Here is a 17,178-nt window from a genome sequence, read left to right on the forward strand (position 1 = left end):
GGCAGTTTGTCGTTTCAGTTTTTCTGGCATCTGCAGTGTGCAACAAAAGGAGTAATTTTGCACGTTGCATCGGACATTTTTCAATGAGAGTTCATGATTTTAGGAGGGGAGGTTACCTAAAGAAATGAGCAGTAACCTTTTTTTTTTATTCATTCATACATGACCTCGAGTAAAATATAACATTAACAGCAATTGACCTTCATTGCATGGAATGTCATCAACTGTTCTTTAAAAGGGATAGAACAAACCCCCCCCCAATTCCGAACCTGTATGCACTGTTCTTGCGGACCTCAAAAGGTCAATTTGAGGAATATTGGTATCCAGTGCTGGTTCCCATTTACTTAATATAGAATTGTCAAAATACAATGGCAGTCAATTGGAACAAAATGGTATAGTTAGAAACGCGTTACAAAATGCCCTTTTTTAAATTGCGAGCAAATTAGTTTTTTTTGGGGTGAACTACCCCATCACAAAGCAGAAACATTCACAGACACCAGTAATATGCTGCAATACTTTATTGGTTTTTATAAATGTATACATTAGAATACAAAAATACAACATCCCACACAAAACAAAATCGCTTGAGCCACCAATGCAGATTCTAAAACTGACTGAACAATCAGACTATGTACTTGAAACTGTAGATGGTGTCACAGGAAAGGCCTTTGCCCTTGCAACGGCCACACAGATCCTGGCGATGAGGACGACGCATGTCAATGTGCCTCTGCTTCTGTTCACAGCAGCAGCGAGTCTTGCAGCAAACCTTGTGAAACAAAACATCGTCAAACATTACAAACAACTTTATATGCATTTGCTACACCAAATCATACCTGGCACTGAATGGCCTCCACCCTATACGGATTCAGCCCTGCCTGGCACTTCCTGCAGTGCTGCTTGAAGTACACCTGTGGAAATGGCATTTGATTAGATTTAAATCTTAAGTTTAAAAGTTTGAATCAATGCATTTTACCTTGGAGGTTCCCGAGATGCACCACACGAACGCACTTTCCCATCGAATATTGCACTTACTGCAGTGATAAAATCCATATTTCTGCTCCAAAAACTAAAGGAGAATAAATTGTTAGAATTCTCATGATCCGTTTTCACCAAAGTTTTGGTGAAACTTTGCCGTTTACAATGTAGTTTTGAGAAACCAACAACCAATCAGAAACTCCCTCAGTGTTTTCCTCATTAAATATTAATGAGGACAATACCACCCCCCCAAAACAAAATATATAAAAAAAAAAAAAAAAAGTGAATAACTGCATTTTTCAAGTTGAGAATAGACGGGCATATCCTCATTAGAAGTCTCCTACTCGTCCCGAGTTCTGAACGCTCAATGCTGATTGGGTGAATACAATTACTTGCATATTCATGAGGTCAAATTTTATTCGGCGATTAACCAAGTGATTGCAACTACTTGGGATTAATTACCAACTCATACATACATATATATATATAAATAAATAAAACGCACACATACATAACTCGGAAGTACAATATCCACTGTAATTTGGGGGAAATTGTGGCTGCATTGGTAATCTCCCCACAACAAACCTGAAAGTTAGACCGTTTATTTCGCCGAACCACTGACTTCCGCGGCAGTGATTCGTTGTGCGTGGGTTCATCCGGATTACAATCCTCATCGTCGTCCGTCTCGCTGTCCGTCCTCTTGCTCTCATCCCCTCCATCGTCTTTACTGCCACCGACGGTCGTGGATAAGGAGAAGATCCTGCGGTCGAAGACGGGAGAGTAGATGGCGACGGGCCGGGAGAAGCGCACGAAGTTGACGGGTGTGCTGGGCAGGGTGTCTTTCAGAGGGCTGACGGATGGCGTCCTCGGGGAGTCCCATTTATCACCGCGATAAAAAAGCGTTTTGTGCCCGAGTGAGCATTGAACAGTGGCATCTACCTTTGGGTTCACTTGCACACCGAACTCTCTAGTGTTGGCCTTGCGGAGGCGCGGCGTTAGGTTCGGGTTCACTTGAGATAATATGGCTTTTAACTGCGCACGCTTATAAACGTCGAAATAATCGGGGGCATCTGGCGCAACATACAAATTGTTTCCCTTTTTGTTCCAGTTCTGGTGCTTAAATTTCCCGTTGCTGGGATAAAAGGGGAAATAGCCAGGATACCCTCCGCAGCTGTAAGGTGGAATGAGAAACTCCTCCATTGTAATGTGACCAAGAGCTAAGGCACTGCTGAATATTTATTTTCTTACGGAGAACACGCCTTAATTGGCGCTACCTAATTAGCATTGATCACGTGTGGGCGTGGCTCAGGGAGAGATTGCGGATGTGACGCATTAGCATCAGGTGCATTTTTTATTTTTATATTTAGCATTTAGCATAGTATTTGACATGACAAGTCAAGCCTTGGTTCCTCAGCTATCCTGCTTATCTTTAAAATAGCAATTTTACAGTGAAATTATTTAGAGATGATCACTGTAATGTTCTTATAATAACTGAGAGACACCCAGTAATATTTGCAGTTTTAAAAATTATTTGTCACACCACAGGACGAGGTGAATTATAAATATAAAATACAAATATTTATAAAATAATTATTTTAAACATGTATTATATACATAAATATAAATATGTGTTTCTAAACATTTTTAAATAAATAAAAAATAAGGTGATTAAAATAGATTTACAGAATAGTCTTTCCTTCTACTGACTCTTTTACTGGAGATTTGAATAGCAGTAATAGTTTGTCCGGTATGTTGCTAGGCATTCAAATAAGCGGAGGGTAATAAAAGGTGGATTTGAAAAGCCTCTGTGCCCCTGTTATGCAGTTTATGAATAGCAAACAGAGAGAACTAAACTAAAGGTTTATTAAGGGTCTTAAATTCTAGGTTCACTATAGTTCAAGCTGTTCAATCTAGGTTGCATTACCAGGTTAAGGTGTGTTTTTGTTTGATGATTGAGGAGGATATTTCCTGTTTTGTTTATTTCATAATTAAAAGAAAGTATGAGAAATCGGTTATTAACTGTATTGCACAATGGGTTGTCTTCAAGCACTGTTAGTAGTAGTCGTCGTTTAGCAGACCCTCTCATTCAAAGTAACTTTTACATGTTAAGAACAGCCCCATTGGATCAACTTAAGCAATAAGTGAGTCTTCAGTTCATGAATTAACAGCCTTTGGATTACCACCACCTCCACATACAGAGGAAGGCCTGAAACGTTTTAGACACAAATATGCGTCACTAAGTAAGTTCAGTGCTCAGTGAGTGTGTTGTTTTTGTTCCAGCTGAAAGCACACTTTGGATTTGTTTCTTTCGCCTCTTGTGTTCTCTCTTTCCATCCAACCATCTCTATTTATAATTAATCTATATGGAATAAAATCATTTTGGCTATAACATTTCAGAACATTTATGTCAGTGTAACACAATATTACCATTCACTGTGATATGAAAAATACATTATGCTTCACCACCCAATATAAATTCATACAAAACTGACCTTTAACAGGTGACTGACAAACAAGCCTTGCAGGGAAACACAGGACTCACACCACTGATTTTTCCTCGTATTGATGGCACAAGGTAAGGAGATGTGTTGTAAAATGAAACTGTGATATTTAGGTGTTAAAAAATAATATTTTGTGATTTTTTGGTGATTCATAATGTTTGGTGATTCTAGAGAGCAGTAGTTCCTATAAACAGAACATTAGAAACATAGAAATATTTTTTCCCTATCAAAGTAATAAATTATTAAATTAATTGAATTACAGTATGTACATTGGCAGTAAATGTGACTGTAATATTGATGTTTTGCCTGAGTCAGACAGGCCAACAGCCCAGATAATGTGAACATGGCCCCTTCAGAGGGCCAAATGGGTGGTTTAAAGCTAATAAAACAATCCCAGGGAACATATTATTGGCATTAACATATTACAATGGCAGTTTTTCCTTCTGGTACCGATCGCGCAGGTGCACAATGTCATTAGCCTTCCAGATGGAGAGAGTTTCCATAAATGCAGTCTGATATATGACACAGACAATTCAATTAAATGCATGTCTGTTTCCAAGTACATATTACAGTACTTTTACTGTAAAATGTTGATTTGTTTTACTTAATCAAGCTCTAGCTATTAAAAATACACCTGTTTAGCACTTACACAGAATACAGTTGAAACTGTGCAAAAGCATCCAAAACAATATTGGACTGACCAATTCAAAATGACCATATGAAGGATTTAAAAAAAAAAATCTATGCATTTTTTAAATACATTTTACATGTCCGGACTGTTAACATTAATGTAATCTACTGTAGCTGTATTTCATTCATTAATTGAAAGTCATTGGATAACCCGTTTGGATTACTGGATAACTAGGTGATCAGTATTCCTAAAACATGTGGTTCATTCATAGGTTTTGAAGTCTTAAAAGATATTCAATTGACCTTTAGAGCCACTGAAGAAATCAAAAATTGTTTGTTGTTGTTGTTGTTATACTGTATAATCATATTTGCCCTATCATACACAAGCAGGAGGAAATGTGTTATTATGGAGGCTGGAATTGCGCAGTGCTTGGATACCTATTTACCCGTCAAGTGCCTGGGTAATAATTGATAGATTTCCTGAGAGGACAAAAACGGGCCCAGATGGGGCCAGGTGGGTTATACCACAGTCGCAAACGGCCCGGAGTGAGGTAAGAGACACAGCTCACTTGTTTAACAGTTGGAAAGTTGTCCAGTTCTCTGACACCATGAAAGTTACATGGATTGTTTTGGCGCTTGTGTTGTTCAGTCAGCTACAGTGGACAGCAGCTGTTCCAGGCGCAGGACTGCACACATGGGATAGATTTAGCAAACTTCCATATCCCGGTGACAAAGCCTTCCTCTATGACAATTTCCCTGACAAGTTCATGTGGGCGGTCGGCACCGCTGCCTATTCAGTTGAAGGAGCCTGGGAGAAAGACGGGAAGGGTAAGTCTATCTGGGACACTTTCACTCGCGGAGGGACCCGGGTATCCAGAGGCGACGTGGGCAGTGACAGTTATCACAACATCCCGGGAGATCTCCGAGCCCTGCAGCAACTTGGAGTTAGTCACTACCGTTTTTCTCTGTCCTGGCCGCGCATCTTCTCCAACGGCACCAAAGAAAGTTACAACAAAAAAGGTGTGGAGTATTATAAAAATCTAATTCGTGGATTGAAGGAAATTAAAGTGCTGCCCGTTGTGACTTTATATCATTGGGACCTGCCAGACAGTTTGCAGACCCTCTTTGGAGGCTGGAGCAATTTGATTATGGTCGAACTTTTCAGAGAATATGCAGATTTTTGTTTTAAAACATTTGGATCTGATGTGAAATTTTGGATTACCATTGACAATCCTTTTGTTGTGGCCTGGCATGGATATGGAACTGGGGTTGTGGCACCTGGTATCAAAAATGACTCCGATTTGCCTTTCAGAGTTGGACATAATCTACTGAAGGTAATTAGAGCCACATAATCAAATGTTTATTATTTATGTATTTAATTAACACATTTATAGATACAAATAGGAGGGAAGATAAAATTGCACACGTCTATGTCTGGATATTTTTCTATGTCTCTCTATGTGTGTGTGTGTATATATATATATATATATATATATATATATATATATATAGCCTTGAAAGAGTCGTTTCAATGTATTAAAAAAATAATAATAAAATACTATATTCCAATAATAAAATATAGTGTTTTATATATACATCACGAGAATTATTGTAATTACTGTTAAAACTAAAAATAATCAAGTATTAAAAAAATGAATATGAAATATATTTTTTGACATTTTACATATATATAATGTTGTTTTATATATATATATATATATATATACACACATTTAAAAATTTACATTTTATATATATATATATATATATATATATATATATGTGTGTGTGTGTGTGTGTGTGTTTATTCTCAAAAATATTTATATAAAAAAAAATATATATATAATAATAAAATACTATATTCCAATAATAAAATATAGTGTTTTATATATACATCACGAGAATTATTGTAATTACTGTTAAAACTAAAAATAATCAAGTATTAAAAAAATGAATATGAAATATATTTTTTGACATTTTACATATATATAATGTTGTTTTATATATATATATATATATATATACACACATTTAAAAATTTACATTTTATATATATATATATATATATATATATATATATATATATGTGTGTGTGTGTGTGCGTGTGTGTTCATGATCAAAAATATGTTTATAAAAACAAAAATATATTAAAACATCTCTTTCAAGGTTAGATTGATATTGTTAATCTTTGTTTAATTATGTTTGTTCAATTTATGTAAAAGTGCAGCATAGAGTACATGTTTTCCTAATATAATGTATTGCTACATTTTGTATTTATTTATTTAATTTTTTTCTGATCTGCGTTGTCTTCTAGGCTCATGCAGCAGCCTGGCACTTGTATGATGACCGGTATCGTTCCAGTCAGGGTGGGCGAGTGTCCATGGCTCTGGCCTCCCACTGGATCAAACCTAGCAGAACCAGACAGGAGAACAGCAAAGCCTGTCAGTGTTCTCTGGACTTCGTGCTCGGCTGGTTCGCCCGTCCGTTGTTTGTGGATGGAGACTATCCACCCTGCATGAAACGCAATTTGACCCACAGACTGCCGTCCTTCACAGAGACCGAAAGCTTGTATGTTAATGGAACGGCGGACTTCTTTGCCCTGTCTCACGGACCTGCTCTTAGTTTTCAGCTGATCAATGACAGTCTGCGCTTTGGCCAGACAGAAGACCTAGGTCTGAGAATGCTGCTGTACTGGGTCCGAGCCGAGTACAACAATCCTCCCATCTTTGTGGTGGAGAGTGGCTGGTATGGAAGTGGCAACACGAAAACAAAGGATGCCAAGCATATGTACTATCTAAAGCGCTTTATTATGGAGACTCTAAAAGGTAAATGGATTAACTGAGGGTGTTTGATGAAATGATAAGGATAGAATTAATGACAATAGATCATATATCAGCCAGTATATGGGCATTTTGAGATCATCTCATATATCTTTTAATTGTTAAAGGAGCATTTATGATGTAGGCTATTCAGGCTTATTTAGCATTAAAGGAGTTCACCCAAAAATTAAAATTACCCCATGAATTACTCACCCTCAAGGCATTCTAGGTGTATATGACTTTCTTCTTTCAGACGAATCCAGTCGGAGTTATATTAAAAATTGACTTTGATCTTCCAAGCTGTTTAATGGCAGTCAGCGGGTGTTGCAGTGCATCAGTCCAAAAGAAGTGAAATAAAGCTCATCCATCCATAATAAAAAGTGCCTCACACGGCTCCGGAGGGTGAACTAAGTCCTCCTGTAGCGAATCGATGCATTTTTGTAAGAAAAATAACCATATTTAAAACGTAATAATCAATTTAATCTAGCTTGCGCTCACTATTGTACACGAAAGCATCTCAGGGTGGATGACGTATGGACGTCGGTGTTGCGCATGCGCCGCTCAGAAGTGACGAACGCGGAAGCGCAGGGGAGAGATCAAAACAAAACAACGGTCACGAATTAGAAGTACAAAACGAGGATTTGAAAAGAAGATTGCCGGAGGATTTTGATATAAGCCAAGAGGAGACTGGTTTTCCTTTGCTAAAGTAAGGAAACTTTGCTTCCTTTGCTCCTGTTAACAAACGTTGGTTTTCACGAGACTCACCGGCGCATGCGCAACGCCGAACTCATACGTAATCCTCCCGGAGCTGCTTCCATGTACAACTGTTAGTGCAAGCTAGATTAAAGTGATTATTATGTTTTGAATATGAATTTTTTTTTTTTACAAAAACGCATTGATTCGCTACAGGAGGCCTTTGTTCACCCCCCAGAGCCATGTGAGGCACTTTTTATTATGGATGGATGCGCTTTATTTAACTTCTTTTGGACTGATGAACTGCAACACCCACTGACTGCCATTAAACAGCTTGGAAGATCAAAGTCAAGTTTTAATATAACTCCGATTGAATTCATCTGAAAGAAGGAAGTCATATACGCTTAGGATGGCTTGAGAGTGAGTAAATAATGGGCTCATTTTAATTTTTGGGTGAACTATGCCTTTAACAATTCACATTTCACAATTAGTAATTGATTATAAACAATAATTGTCTTCTCTTTAAAGCAATCCGCTTTGACAGAGTAAATGTGATTGGCTACACAGCCTGGTCTCTGTTGGACGGGTATGAGTGGTATCGGGAATATGGAATACGACGAGGGCTATTCTATGTGGATTTCATCAGTCCTGATCTGAAAAGAGAGCCAAAGACATCTGCCACTTTCTATAGCAAACTCATAGAGAAGAATGGATTCCCTCAGCTGCCCGAGAACCGCCCTGAACAGGGCGTCTTTCACTGTGACTTTGCCTGGGGAGTTGCAGCCAACTCGATACAGGTACAGGCTTTTTTTTAATGCACACTTTAATGCATAGCATATCACTTCAGAGAGAGCGACTGACAATGGAATTTAGCCTTTTGGCTAACTCTGGTATATTTATGTTTATTTGAATGTTGATTAATGTCATCGTTCCTTTTAAAAAAAAAAAAAAAACTGTGACAGTTAACCTCAGATTACATCTAACTGCACACTTCGGCCCAGCAAATCGAACTTAGATCTTTTTTTTTTTGTCCCATTCAAAGGTCACTTCTATAGAACTTAGATTCTGTGTAGATCATACAATGCATTTAACTTTTATCTTTGAACTTTGTTCAAACTTCAAACATTTATAAATATAATTTGCATATTTTTGAAAACTAGTTTTATTTCAACTCTTTTCATATTTTGTATCTAAATCATCTGAATGTTTTCTGATCCTGTTTTGAAGGTTGATACTATACCTACCCAGTTTGCCGACCCTAGCGTTTACATCTGGAACATTTCTGGTAACGGAGAGCTGACAAAGGTCCCGGGTGTACTGGCGTCCCCTATGCACAGGACACACCACTGCGCCGATTACGGCAGCATTCTCCAGCAGGTGTCTGATGTGCACCGTATGCAGGTCTCACACTTCCACTTCTCCCTCAACTGGTCCTCCATCACCCCAACAGGCCGGATGTCTGATGCTAACGAAACACTTCTGAGATACTACCATTGCTTTGTCAGTGAGCTACAAAAGGTTAACATAATTCCTGTTGTGACCCTTTGGCATCACACCGGGAAACTATCCAGCCTACCAGCACCCATTGAGGCTGGTGGAGGCTGGCAGAGCGAGGAGACAGTCCAGGCCTTTGCGAAATATGCCAGGTTGTGTTTCCAACAACTAGGAGCTCATGTCAAACTGTGGATCACGCTGAATGAACCTAACGATGAGGATCTTGAATACACTGTGGGTCACCAGCTGCTCCGTGCGCATGCTTTAGCTTGGCACGTCTATGACAGCGAGTTTCGCAAAGCCCAAGGCGGTAAGGCATCACTGGTTCTTCATATGGACTGGGTCGAACCTGCGTTTTCTTTCAACAGAGAAGACGTTGAGCCTGCAAACCGAGTCCTGGACTTTCGAGTCGGCTGGTTTGCAGAGCCCATCTTCGGTAGTGGCGATTACCCAGCGGTGATGCGTAGTTGGCTCCAACAGCGAAACAATATTGATCTCTTCAACTACCACTTACCCGCATTTAGCGATGAAGATCGGCTGTTGGTTAAAGGAACCTATGATTTCTTCGCCATCAGCCATTTTACTACCTCAATGGTGTATGATGGAGTGGAAGACAAATACACTTTCAAGGACAAGCTGCAGGTACAGCTGATATCTGATGTGACCTGGATCATGTCTCCAAGACGCAACTCTCCTGTGGTCCCCTGGGGTCTTCGCAAGGCACTGAACTGGGTTAACTCTCGATACAAAGGGGTTCCCATTTACGTGATGGCCAATGGTGTTCAGGAGGACATTGCTAGGTTTAAGGATAGCTTGCGCGTCTACTACCTTTACAACTACATTAATGAGGCCTTGAAAGGTAAGAAACCATGTAATGTTAGGTATTACACACCAATAGGTAGCTCTGGGGAGGCTTATACCGATCCCAATTTTTAGCTTTTATCAAGAGCAGTTTATTGAACCGTTAGACAAAATCTCTCTCCCAATAATATGTCTTATGAAGGTAATGTTTAAATGTTCAGTTTTATGATCAAAGATCTGTAGTTTTTATTGTGGGGTGCAAAACATATAATGCGATGCAATAGAACGATGATTGAAAGATATACACATCTATTTTTCTCAAAAGCCTTGTGTATAATATTTGATATACACATTTTAACATGATTTTTCCTAAAATGTTCATGTGCACCATAACCTGAAGGTGAATGTTTTAAGAATTTTACAAAAAGGCCTTTAACTTGCTAAAAAATAAAAAGTATAAACTATCAATCAGATGACAGAAGGCATGTAGTAGAATGTGTACAACAGGTTTTTCAGCAAAGTTTTATTTTAATAATTTATATAATATTGTAGGCTTTAACATATGCTAATTAGGTTATCCTGACATCACGTGGCTATTTTTTGTTTTTATTGGCTCTATTAAAAACATTTCTCATACATTTTAATACAATTAAAAGGAAATGTTATTTATTCAGATTGTTTAAAATATTAAGATTATTAAGATTAAAAACGAATCATATACTGATATTAAATGTAACTCATAGTCATAATTTTTACTTATTATAAGTGTGATTAAACTTACCAATTGTTTCAATATTAGTATATGTTGTTCATTTATAATATACAAATCTATCAAATCTATAATAAAATGTTATATTTTAATTTTACAACATCTAATTGTTTAAGATTTGTTTTTGTTTTTTTAGTTTCCCAGTACAGTAACTCACTTGGATAAGTTCTGATGACTCAAAGCAATGCCATTTCTATTTAGAGGCGCAAAGCTCACGTTGTATGCACACATCCACACACAGCAGCTTAATTATTAAGCAGAAAACTAGGGGAACAGTTTGCTGATCTCAGGAAAAATAGCAAGCCGCTCTTTATCTGAGCTTTGGAAAAAAATATTTGTTTACTCTTCCCAAAACACTGGCGAGGCCTTATTTACCTTGTCATCTGAATTCGCTTTATAGTTACATCATGAGTTCATTTCAGTCGTTTTCTAACCTCTGATTTGTTGTTTTAGCATATACGCTGGATGGAGTCAATCTGAAGGGCTATTTTGCATATGCATTCAGCGACCGGCGGGACCCAGGCTTTGGCATGTATGGTCATGTGCAGGAGGAGGTCATTTCAAAATCTTCACTGGCCCATTACAAAAACATCATCCACCACAACGGCTTCCCTGCCCCAGGCACACCTCAACAACAGTGTCCCCTTGCTCCAGTGCACGGCTCTGGCCGTTTTGTCCTCACCAAGCAGCCTGTCGTTGGCTTTCTCTCTCTGGTGAGCTCTTGCATGCTGATCACAGTGGGCCTGGTTATCTACTACTCAGTCAAGAGACACAAATTAACCACCAAAAAATGAAAGGAAATGGTTCCAGTGGACTCTTGTATCTCTAATTTATTTGTTTTAATGGTTAGTTTGACAACCTACATATTATGCTTTTAACTCTTTCTTAAATTGTAGTACTTATGGAATTTCCTAATGGGTACTACATGAACCTGGAAGACCTGGATAATTACTTAACTGCAGCTTTACCATGTAAAAACACTATTTATTTGTAAGCAAAAAAGTATATTTGCAATATTTGGTCAAGTCTGCATAAAGGTTTTCTATTTTGCATGAGTTGTAAAATAAAAGTTATGGGGGAAAAGTATTTTATTCTGTTCTGGTGTATTACAGGCCTTACTATAGTTAGCTTAGCTAAGTAATGTCACGCTCATACTCACATTGTCTAATATAATACTTTATAATGTATTAAATAAACATTTAATGTTGTACTTAGTGTCATAGTAAAGTAACTGTGATATCTATAAGTACTCTTATAATTTTCTGTACCCTATCTTGGCCTTTTTAAGTTATATTTACATAAAAAAAATAATATTTAGCTTTTCTAATATTCATATTTGCAATTTCCATTCCAATCGTGCTTTACACTGAAGGTTTTGCTCATTTCATCCTCCATATGAAATTCTGTACCTCTTTGATTAGATACCCAAATAGCAATAACAGCAGGCCAAGAACATTTGAAATGGCTTTTATTATGAAAAACAAACAATTAATACATCTAATTCTTTTAGGCTACAGTGGCTCAGAACATAAAGTTGTCAAGTCCATCTTCCATAAACTTCTTGTAGATGGCCATGAATTTAGCTACAAAAGCCTCCAGGTGGTAGACTGCTTTGCTGCCCAGCTGCAGTCTGTGTTCGTAGTATGCCGCCATCTGAGCCACCTCAGCCTTCAAGTGTCCATCACAGTTACTCAGCAACTCTGTCACCAGGCCCTTAAATACCATGCAAAGAAACAGTGTTAATGCAGTGACTCTTAACCATTTTTATTTAACCCTGAAAGTTTAATTCTATTTCACAGTATAAATGATTTCTTTATGCTCTAAATAAGCAGCTGTACCTTCATGATGACTTCTGGCGGGATGCAGTGAGTCAGAAGTTCATACAATCGAGCCCGAACTTCCAAAAGTCTGCAAAAATACAATAGACAGTTTAGTTTACATCTATACCACTTAAAAACATACCAGGTTATTGAAACCAAAATTGTTCAAATCTATCATAATGTAAAGGATCCAAACCAACTGACATATTGTTGACTCAAAGGCAAGGGATTGCCGCTTTAAACCCTAAAAAGGACTTTGAACCCCTAAAAATCAATGCACGCATTTCATATATGTTCTGACCTTTGAGGGCTCTGCTGGCTGACTATAGCATTAGCGGTCTCTCTGAGGTAAACCTCCCAGTCTGTCTCAGGGATGTCCTGGTCTGGAGAGAATGGATACCTGCAGAAAAGTCAATTTGGGAAAAGATTACGTAAACTGTAAGTGTGGCATACACTTCAGGTGAGTTACGTTCATTCAGAGGCTTCATTTGTGGTTATCATTGAAAAACTGAATAACATTGGGCATGTATTTAATTCTCTGAGATCTTTAGTCTTGTTGACTTACTGTTGAACTCTGCAGGCCTCACACATCAGCAGGGCTTTACGAAGGTTACGGCCAGATTTGTCAGCGATCAGTCTGGCCAGTTCAGGAGGAAGCAGCAGCCCCTCCTTCCTGCACACGCCTGACAGAACACTGCACACCTGAGAGGAATAAGGTTTGGTTGTTTTTTAATGAGTGTGACATTACTTAGCTAATTCATATATTTAAGAAAGAATGTTTATGCTCATCAAGGCTGCATTTATTTGATTAAATTAAAAAAGCTGTAATATTGTGAAATATTATTACGATTTTTAAAGAACATTTTTCTATTTTAATATATTTTCAAATGTAATTTATTCCAGTGATGCAAAGCTGAATTTTCTGCAGCCATTACTCCAGTCTTCAGTGTCACATGATCCTTCAGAAATCCATATAATATGCTGATTTGGAGCTCAAGAAACATTTCTCAATATTTTCAATGTTGAAAACAGTTTGTACTGCGTAAAATTTTTGTGGAAATCGTGATGCTTTTTTTCAGGATTCTTTAATGAATGGCAAATAATGTCAAAAGAATTGCATTTATTTGAAACATCATTTTTTGTAACATTATAAATGTCTTTTTTAAATAACTTAAAATGCATGCTTGCTGAATAATAGTAATTTCTTGTAAAAAAACCTGCTTCACCTCTTCCACACTTGGCAGGGGGACTCTCACAGCCAGACACCTGCTCCTGATGGGGCCAATCACTTTTGAGGTGGAGTTACAGCACAGGATCAATCGACAAGTGGACATGTACTTCTCCATCGTACGGCGCAAGGCATGCTGGGCATCTTTAGTGAGACGGTCCACCTCCGTCAGCAGCACCACTGTAAATACATCTGATCATTGCCACTACTCTTATATTACGGTTATAGAAGTGTCCGGATCATTAATATAAGATGATCAAATCCAGACGCAGCTCTTAGCTATTTAACATACAGATTAATGATTTAACCCAATGAAAGAACAAAGCCAAACCTTTGAACTCCCTCTGAGCACTGGACTGAATCTGCTGAGACTGGGCAACAGTTTTGATCAGCTCCTGAATGACCACACGATCACTGTTCCCAGCATCACTGAGGAAAACAGATCAGACATGAGATTCTGCTAGTAAAGGCACCCAACATACACAGAGTCGAGTAAATCTCTTCATTACCTTGGATTCAGCTCTAGATGGTAGTTGCTGGCAACTGTGTTGATTTCAAGCTTCTTTTTAGATGGAGTCTGCAAGAGACGAACAGTGATAGTTAATAAGCTATATCATTAGACAATCATTTAAAGCTTAATAGTTGTATTTATTTCTTTAATACCGTGATGGACTGGTGTTCAATCCTAAGTTTCTCGACCCCGGGTCCGTACAGCTCTCTGAGCAAACACATGATCCGGGTTTTCTTACCAGCACCAGTCGGTCCATAAACCAACAAGTGTGGAAAATCACCACACTGGACCTGTCAAATGTAACAGTGAGAGATCATTGTATTATCTAATGCCTAATTAAAGACAGCATAAGCACATTTCAATCTAACGTTATATCACAGCTATTGCAAACTACTGTTGCTGCAACGGTAAACACATCATTTAAAGTGTTTTCTTCCAGAAGAGATCGTAATGATGTGATTAAAATGTAACTCATATTTAGTTGTTTACCGAGTCTGACATAAACACCACCAACACCAGTTAGCGGTCTAAGTTATATACAGTAGTCTGCTTTTTACCAGATTTTTGAGCTGGTTTGCTTGCTCCTTGTGGTAGTCGAGTTTAGCCAAGGACGATGGTCTGTATTTATCCACCCATAAACTCATTTTCCTCCCTGAGTGACGAGAATATCGCGCCTCTGCAAAAATTGAACAATATTATGTTATTGTGAGCTGTCTGCTCCAGCGAAACATATAAACCCGCGCAACGCCGTCAGACCGGCAACTACAGGGAGCGAAGAGGGACAAGTGCTTTCGCGTTTTGTAAAACTCAATGCATTGCTGCGTTCTGCGCAAATAAAATATACACCGAAATCCTTCAAGCGTTACATAGCACACTAGATTGGTATACATTTATTTAAAAATTTATGTGGGGGGGTTATGATGATGCCTGGCTAGCCTTATTATCATCAAATGGTCGTAAGCTAATGATATGGCCATGACAAGAAATAAAAAGTAATATAGGCTGAATAATAATAGTAATATAGGACTTATAGGTAGGTGGAATTAACATTCTTATTATGATATATGGCCAGTATAGGTGCAGGGTAGATTTATACAGTTCATTTATCCAGTCGATGGCGATTCTGAGGTAGTTTGCTAGTTAGAAAAGCAGAATGAGCGTCTCAGTCACCGTTGTCGCCAACACTTTTAGCATGCAACTAGATTTTGTGCTACAAAAATGTGGTAACTCTCTTTCAAAATGAAGTATAGATTGTTGTTTTACCCAGAGTTTAACGTGGTATGCGCGGTGAAAAACCCGATAACTCGGGGTTAGTGTGAAAAGCCACACTGAACAAAAAGCGATTTTGACCGACGCCTGTCCCCCTGATGGCATGTAAACAGTATTACAGTATTGTCAGAGAACAACCTGATGTAACAGCAGTTCATGTCAGTGAGGGACCACCCCAGAGGAAGCACTTCACTAACTTACCTGTCTGGACTGCTGAAGACTCAGGTAACAGTTTTTCGATACTCATACACCACTAAACAGACCTTTTTTTCATTGTAAACTTATATCGTCTACGTCTTTTGTGTAGGTTCGGCTTCTCTGTTTTTTTTTTCCTTCAGAGAAAAAGAGATTAGTGATTGCACAAGTTTCTGGAAAAATCTCAACAAATACAGGTGTGGTCAAAATTTTACATACACTTTGCAGTTTCTGCAAAATGTTCATTATTTTACCAAAATAAGAGGGTTCAACAAAATGCATGTTATTTTTTATTTAGTACTGACTTGAATAAGATATTTCACATAAAAGACATAATATAGCCCACAAGAGAAAATAATACATATGTTTGATTCTTAATACTGTGTTGCTACCTGGATGATCCACTGTCGTTTTTTTTGTTTTGTCATACAGTCATTGTTGGAAAGGATTCAAATATGCAAAAGATGCTGGAAAACCAAAGAATTTGTGGGACCTGAAGGATTTTGCTGAAGAACAGCAGGCAGTTTAACTGTTCAGGACAAACAAGGGACTCATGAACAACTATCACACAACAGAAAAACAGCTGTGGATCATCCAGGTAACAACACAGTATTACAAATCAAGCGTTTTGACTTTTGAACTTTTTTCGAACATTTGAGCGGGGTCATTTTTACTATTATTTTCTCTTGTGGACTTATTCTCTTGTGGACTCGTACCGGCAGGAATTGTAGGTGGGGGGGGGGTGAATGTACAGCGCTCTCTCCCACCTTCAATACCACGACTGAGGTGCCCTTGAGCAAGGCATCGAACCCCCAACTGCTCCCCGGGCGCCGCAGCATAAATGGCTGCCCACTGCTCCGGGTGTGTGTTCACGGTTTGTGTGTGTTCACTGCTGTGTGTGTGTGCACTTTGGATGGGTAAATGCAGAGCACTAATTCCGAGTATGGGTCACCATACGTGGCCACATGACATGTCACATCACTTATTCAGTTCTAAATAAAAAATGACATGCAGTTTGTATGATCCCTCTTATTTTGGTAAAATAATTAACATTTTGCATTTATGTAAAATTTTGACCACAAAATGTATTTCATACTTGAATGAAAGAGCAATATAATTTTCTTCTAGGTGTTTAGTATGTTGCAAAATGTAGCAGTCTTGTTAATATGAAGATCACAGCCCTATTGAGAAGTTTAAATTGTACCTTCTAGAAGATTTTGGATTTTGAAAGCTTTATTAGTTTAAGTGTTTTTTTTTATTATTTCAGGTCAATTCCTATCACAGTAGTTCTTAATGATTTTGAGGGAACAATGTTCACTCAACATCTAATCTTCACACAACAGAGCACAGACATCCTCCTGCACACACAGGTGCAAAGCATCCTTCCATTTTATTTTTATTTTTTTCCATTTATTTTTTTGCATTTGCTTGTTTGTATTTCTTGGGGAAAAAAGAGGTCTTAATCATGCAGATGAT

At 38.1% G+C, this 17,178-nt stretch overlaps 3 protein-coding genes across 4 annotated transcripts; 1 reads left to right on the forward strand and 2 right to left on the reverse strand.

Annotated features, from left to right (window-relative positions):
- Positions 1-500: 500 nt before the first annotated feature.
- LOC107577757 (zygote arrest protein 1-like) lies at positions 501-2,209 on the reverse strand. The gene is made up of 4 exons (XM_016263797.1): positions 1,558-2,209; positions 971-1,063; positions 831-905; positions 501-763 (listed from the first exon to the last, which is right to left on the reverse strand). Exons 1-4 carry the CDS (start codon positions 2,170-2,172, stop codon positions 620-622), a joined length of 927 nt encoding a protein of 308 aa, XP_016119283.1. The 5' UTR covers positions 2,173-2,209; the 3' UTR covers positions 501-619.
- A 913-nt stretch (positions 2,210-3,122) lies between these two features.
- On the forward strand, positions 3,123-12,151 carry LOC107577734 (klotho-like). Of its 2 annotated transcripts, XM_016263777.1 has the most exons (7): positions 3,123-3,212; positions 3,474-3,547; positions 4,491-5,437; positions 6,418-6,928; positions 8,144-8,412; positions 8,843-9,968; positions 11,133-12,151. In XM_016263777.1, exons 2-7 carry the CDS (start codon positions 3,538-3,540, stop codon positions 11,471-11,473), a joined length of 3,204 nt encoding a protein of 1,067 aa, XP_016119263.1. In that variant the 5' UTR covers positions 3,123-3,212; positions 3,474-3,537; the 3' UTR covers positions 11,474-12,151. The 2 variants fall into 2 exon arrangements, with proteins under 2 accessions (XP_016119263.1, XP_016119270.1); XM_016263784.1 differs by lacking the exons at positions 3,123-3,212; positions 3,474-3,547 and having other exon boundaries at positions 4,557-4,654; positions 4,753-5,437.
- LOC107577751 (replication factor C subunit 3-like) lies at positions 12,133-15,030 on the reverse strand. The gene is made up of 9 exons (XM_016263792.1): positions 14,796-15,030; positions 14,391-14,528; positions 14,237-14,304; positions 14,059-14,156; positions 13,726-13,907; positions 13,065-13,201; positions 12,801-12,899; positions 12,518-12,587; positions 12,133-12,392 (listed from the first exon to the last, which is right to left on the reverse strand). Exons 1-9 carry the CDS (start codon positions 14,880-14,882, stop codon positions 12,201-12,203), a joined length of 1,071 nt encoding a protein of 356 aa, XP_016119278.1. The 5' UTR covers positions 14,883-15,030; the 3' UTR covers positions 12,133-12,200.
- Positions 15,031-17,178: the final 2,148 nt, after the last annotated feature.

The sequence above is a fragment of the Sinocyclocheilus grahami genome, unplaced genomic scaffold (assembly GCF_001515645.1).
Source record: "Sinocyclocheilus grahami isolate Dianchi unplaced genomic scaffold, SAMN03320097.WGS_v1.1 scaffold32.1, whole genome shotgun sequence".
NCBI classification, from domain to species: Eukaryota; Metazoa; Chordata; class Actinopteri; order Cypriniformes; family Cyprinidae; genus Sinocyclocheilus; species Sinocyclocheilus grahami.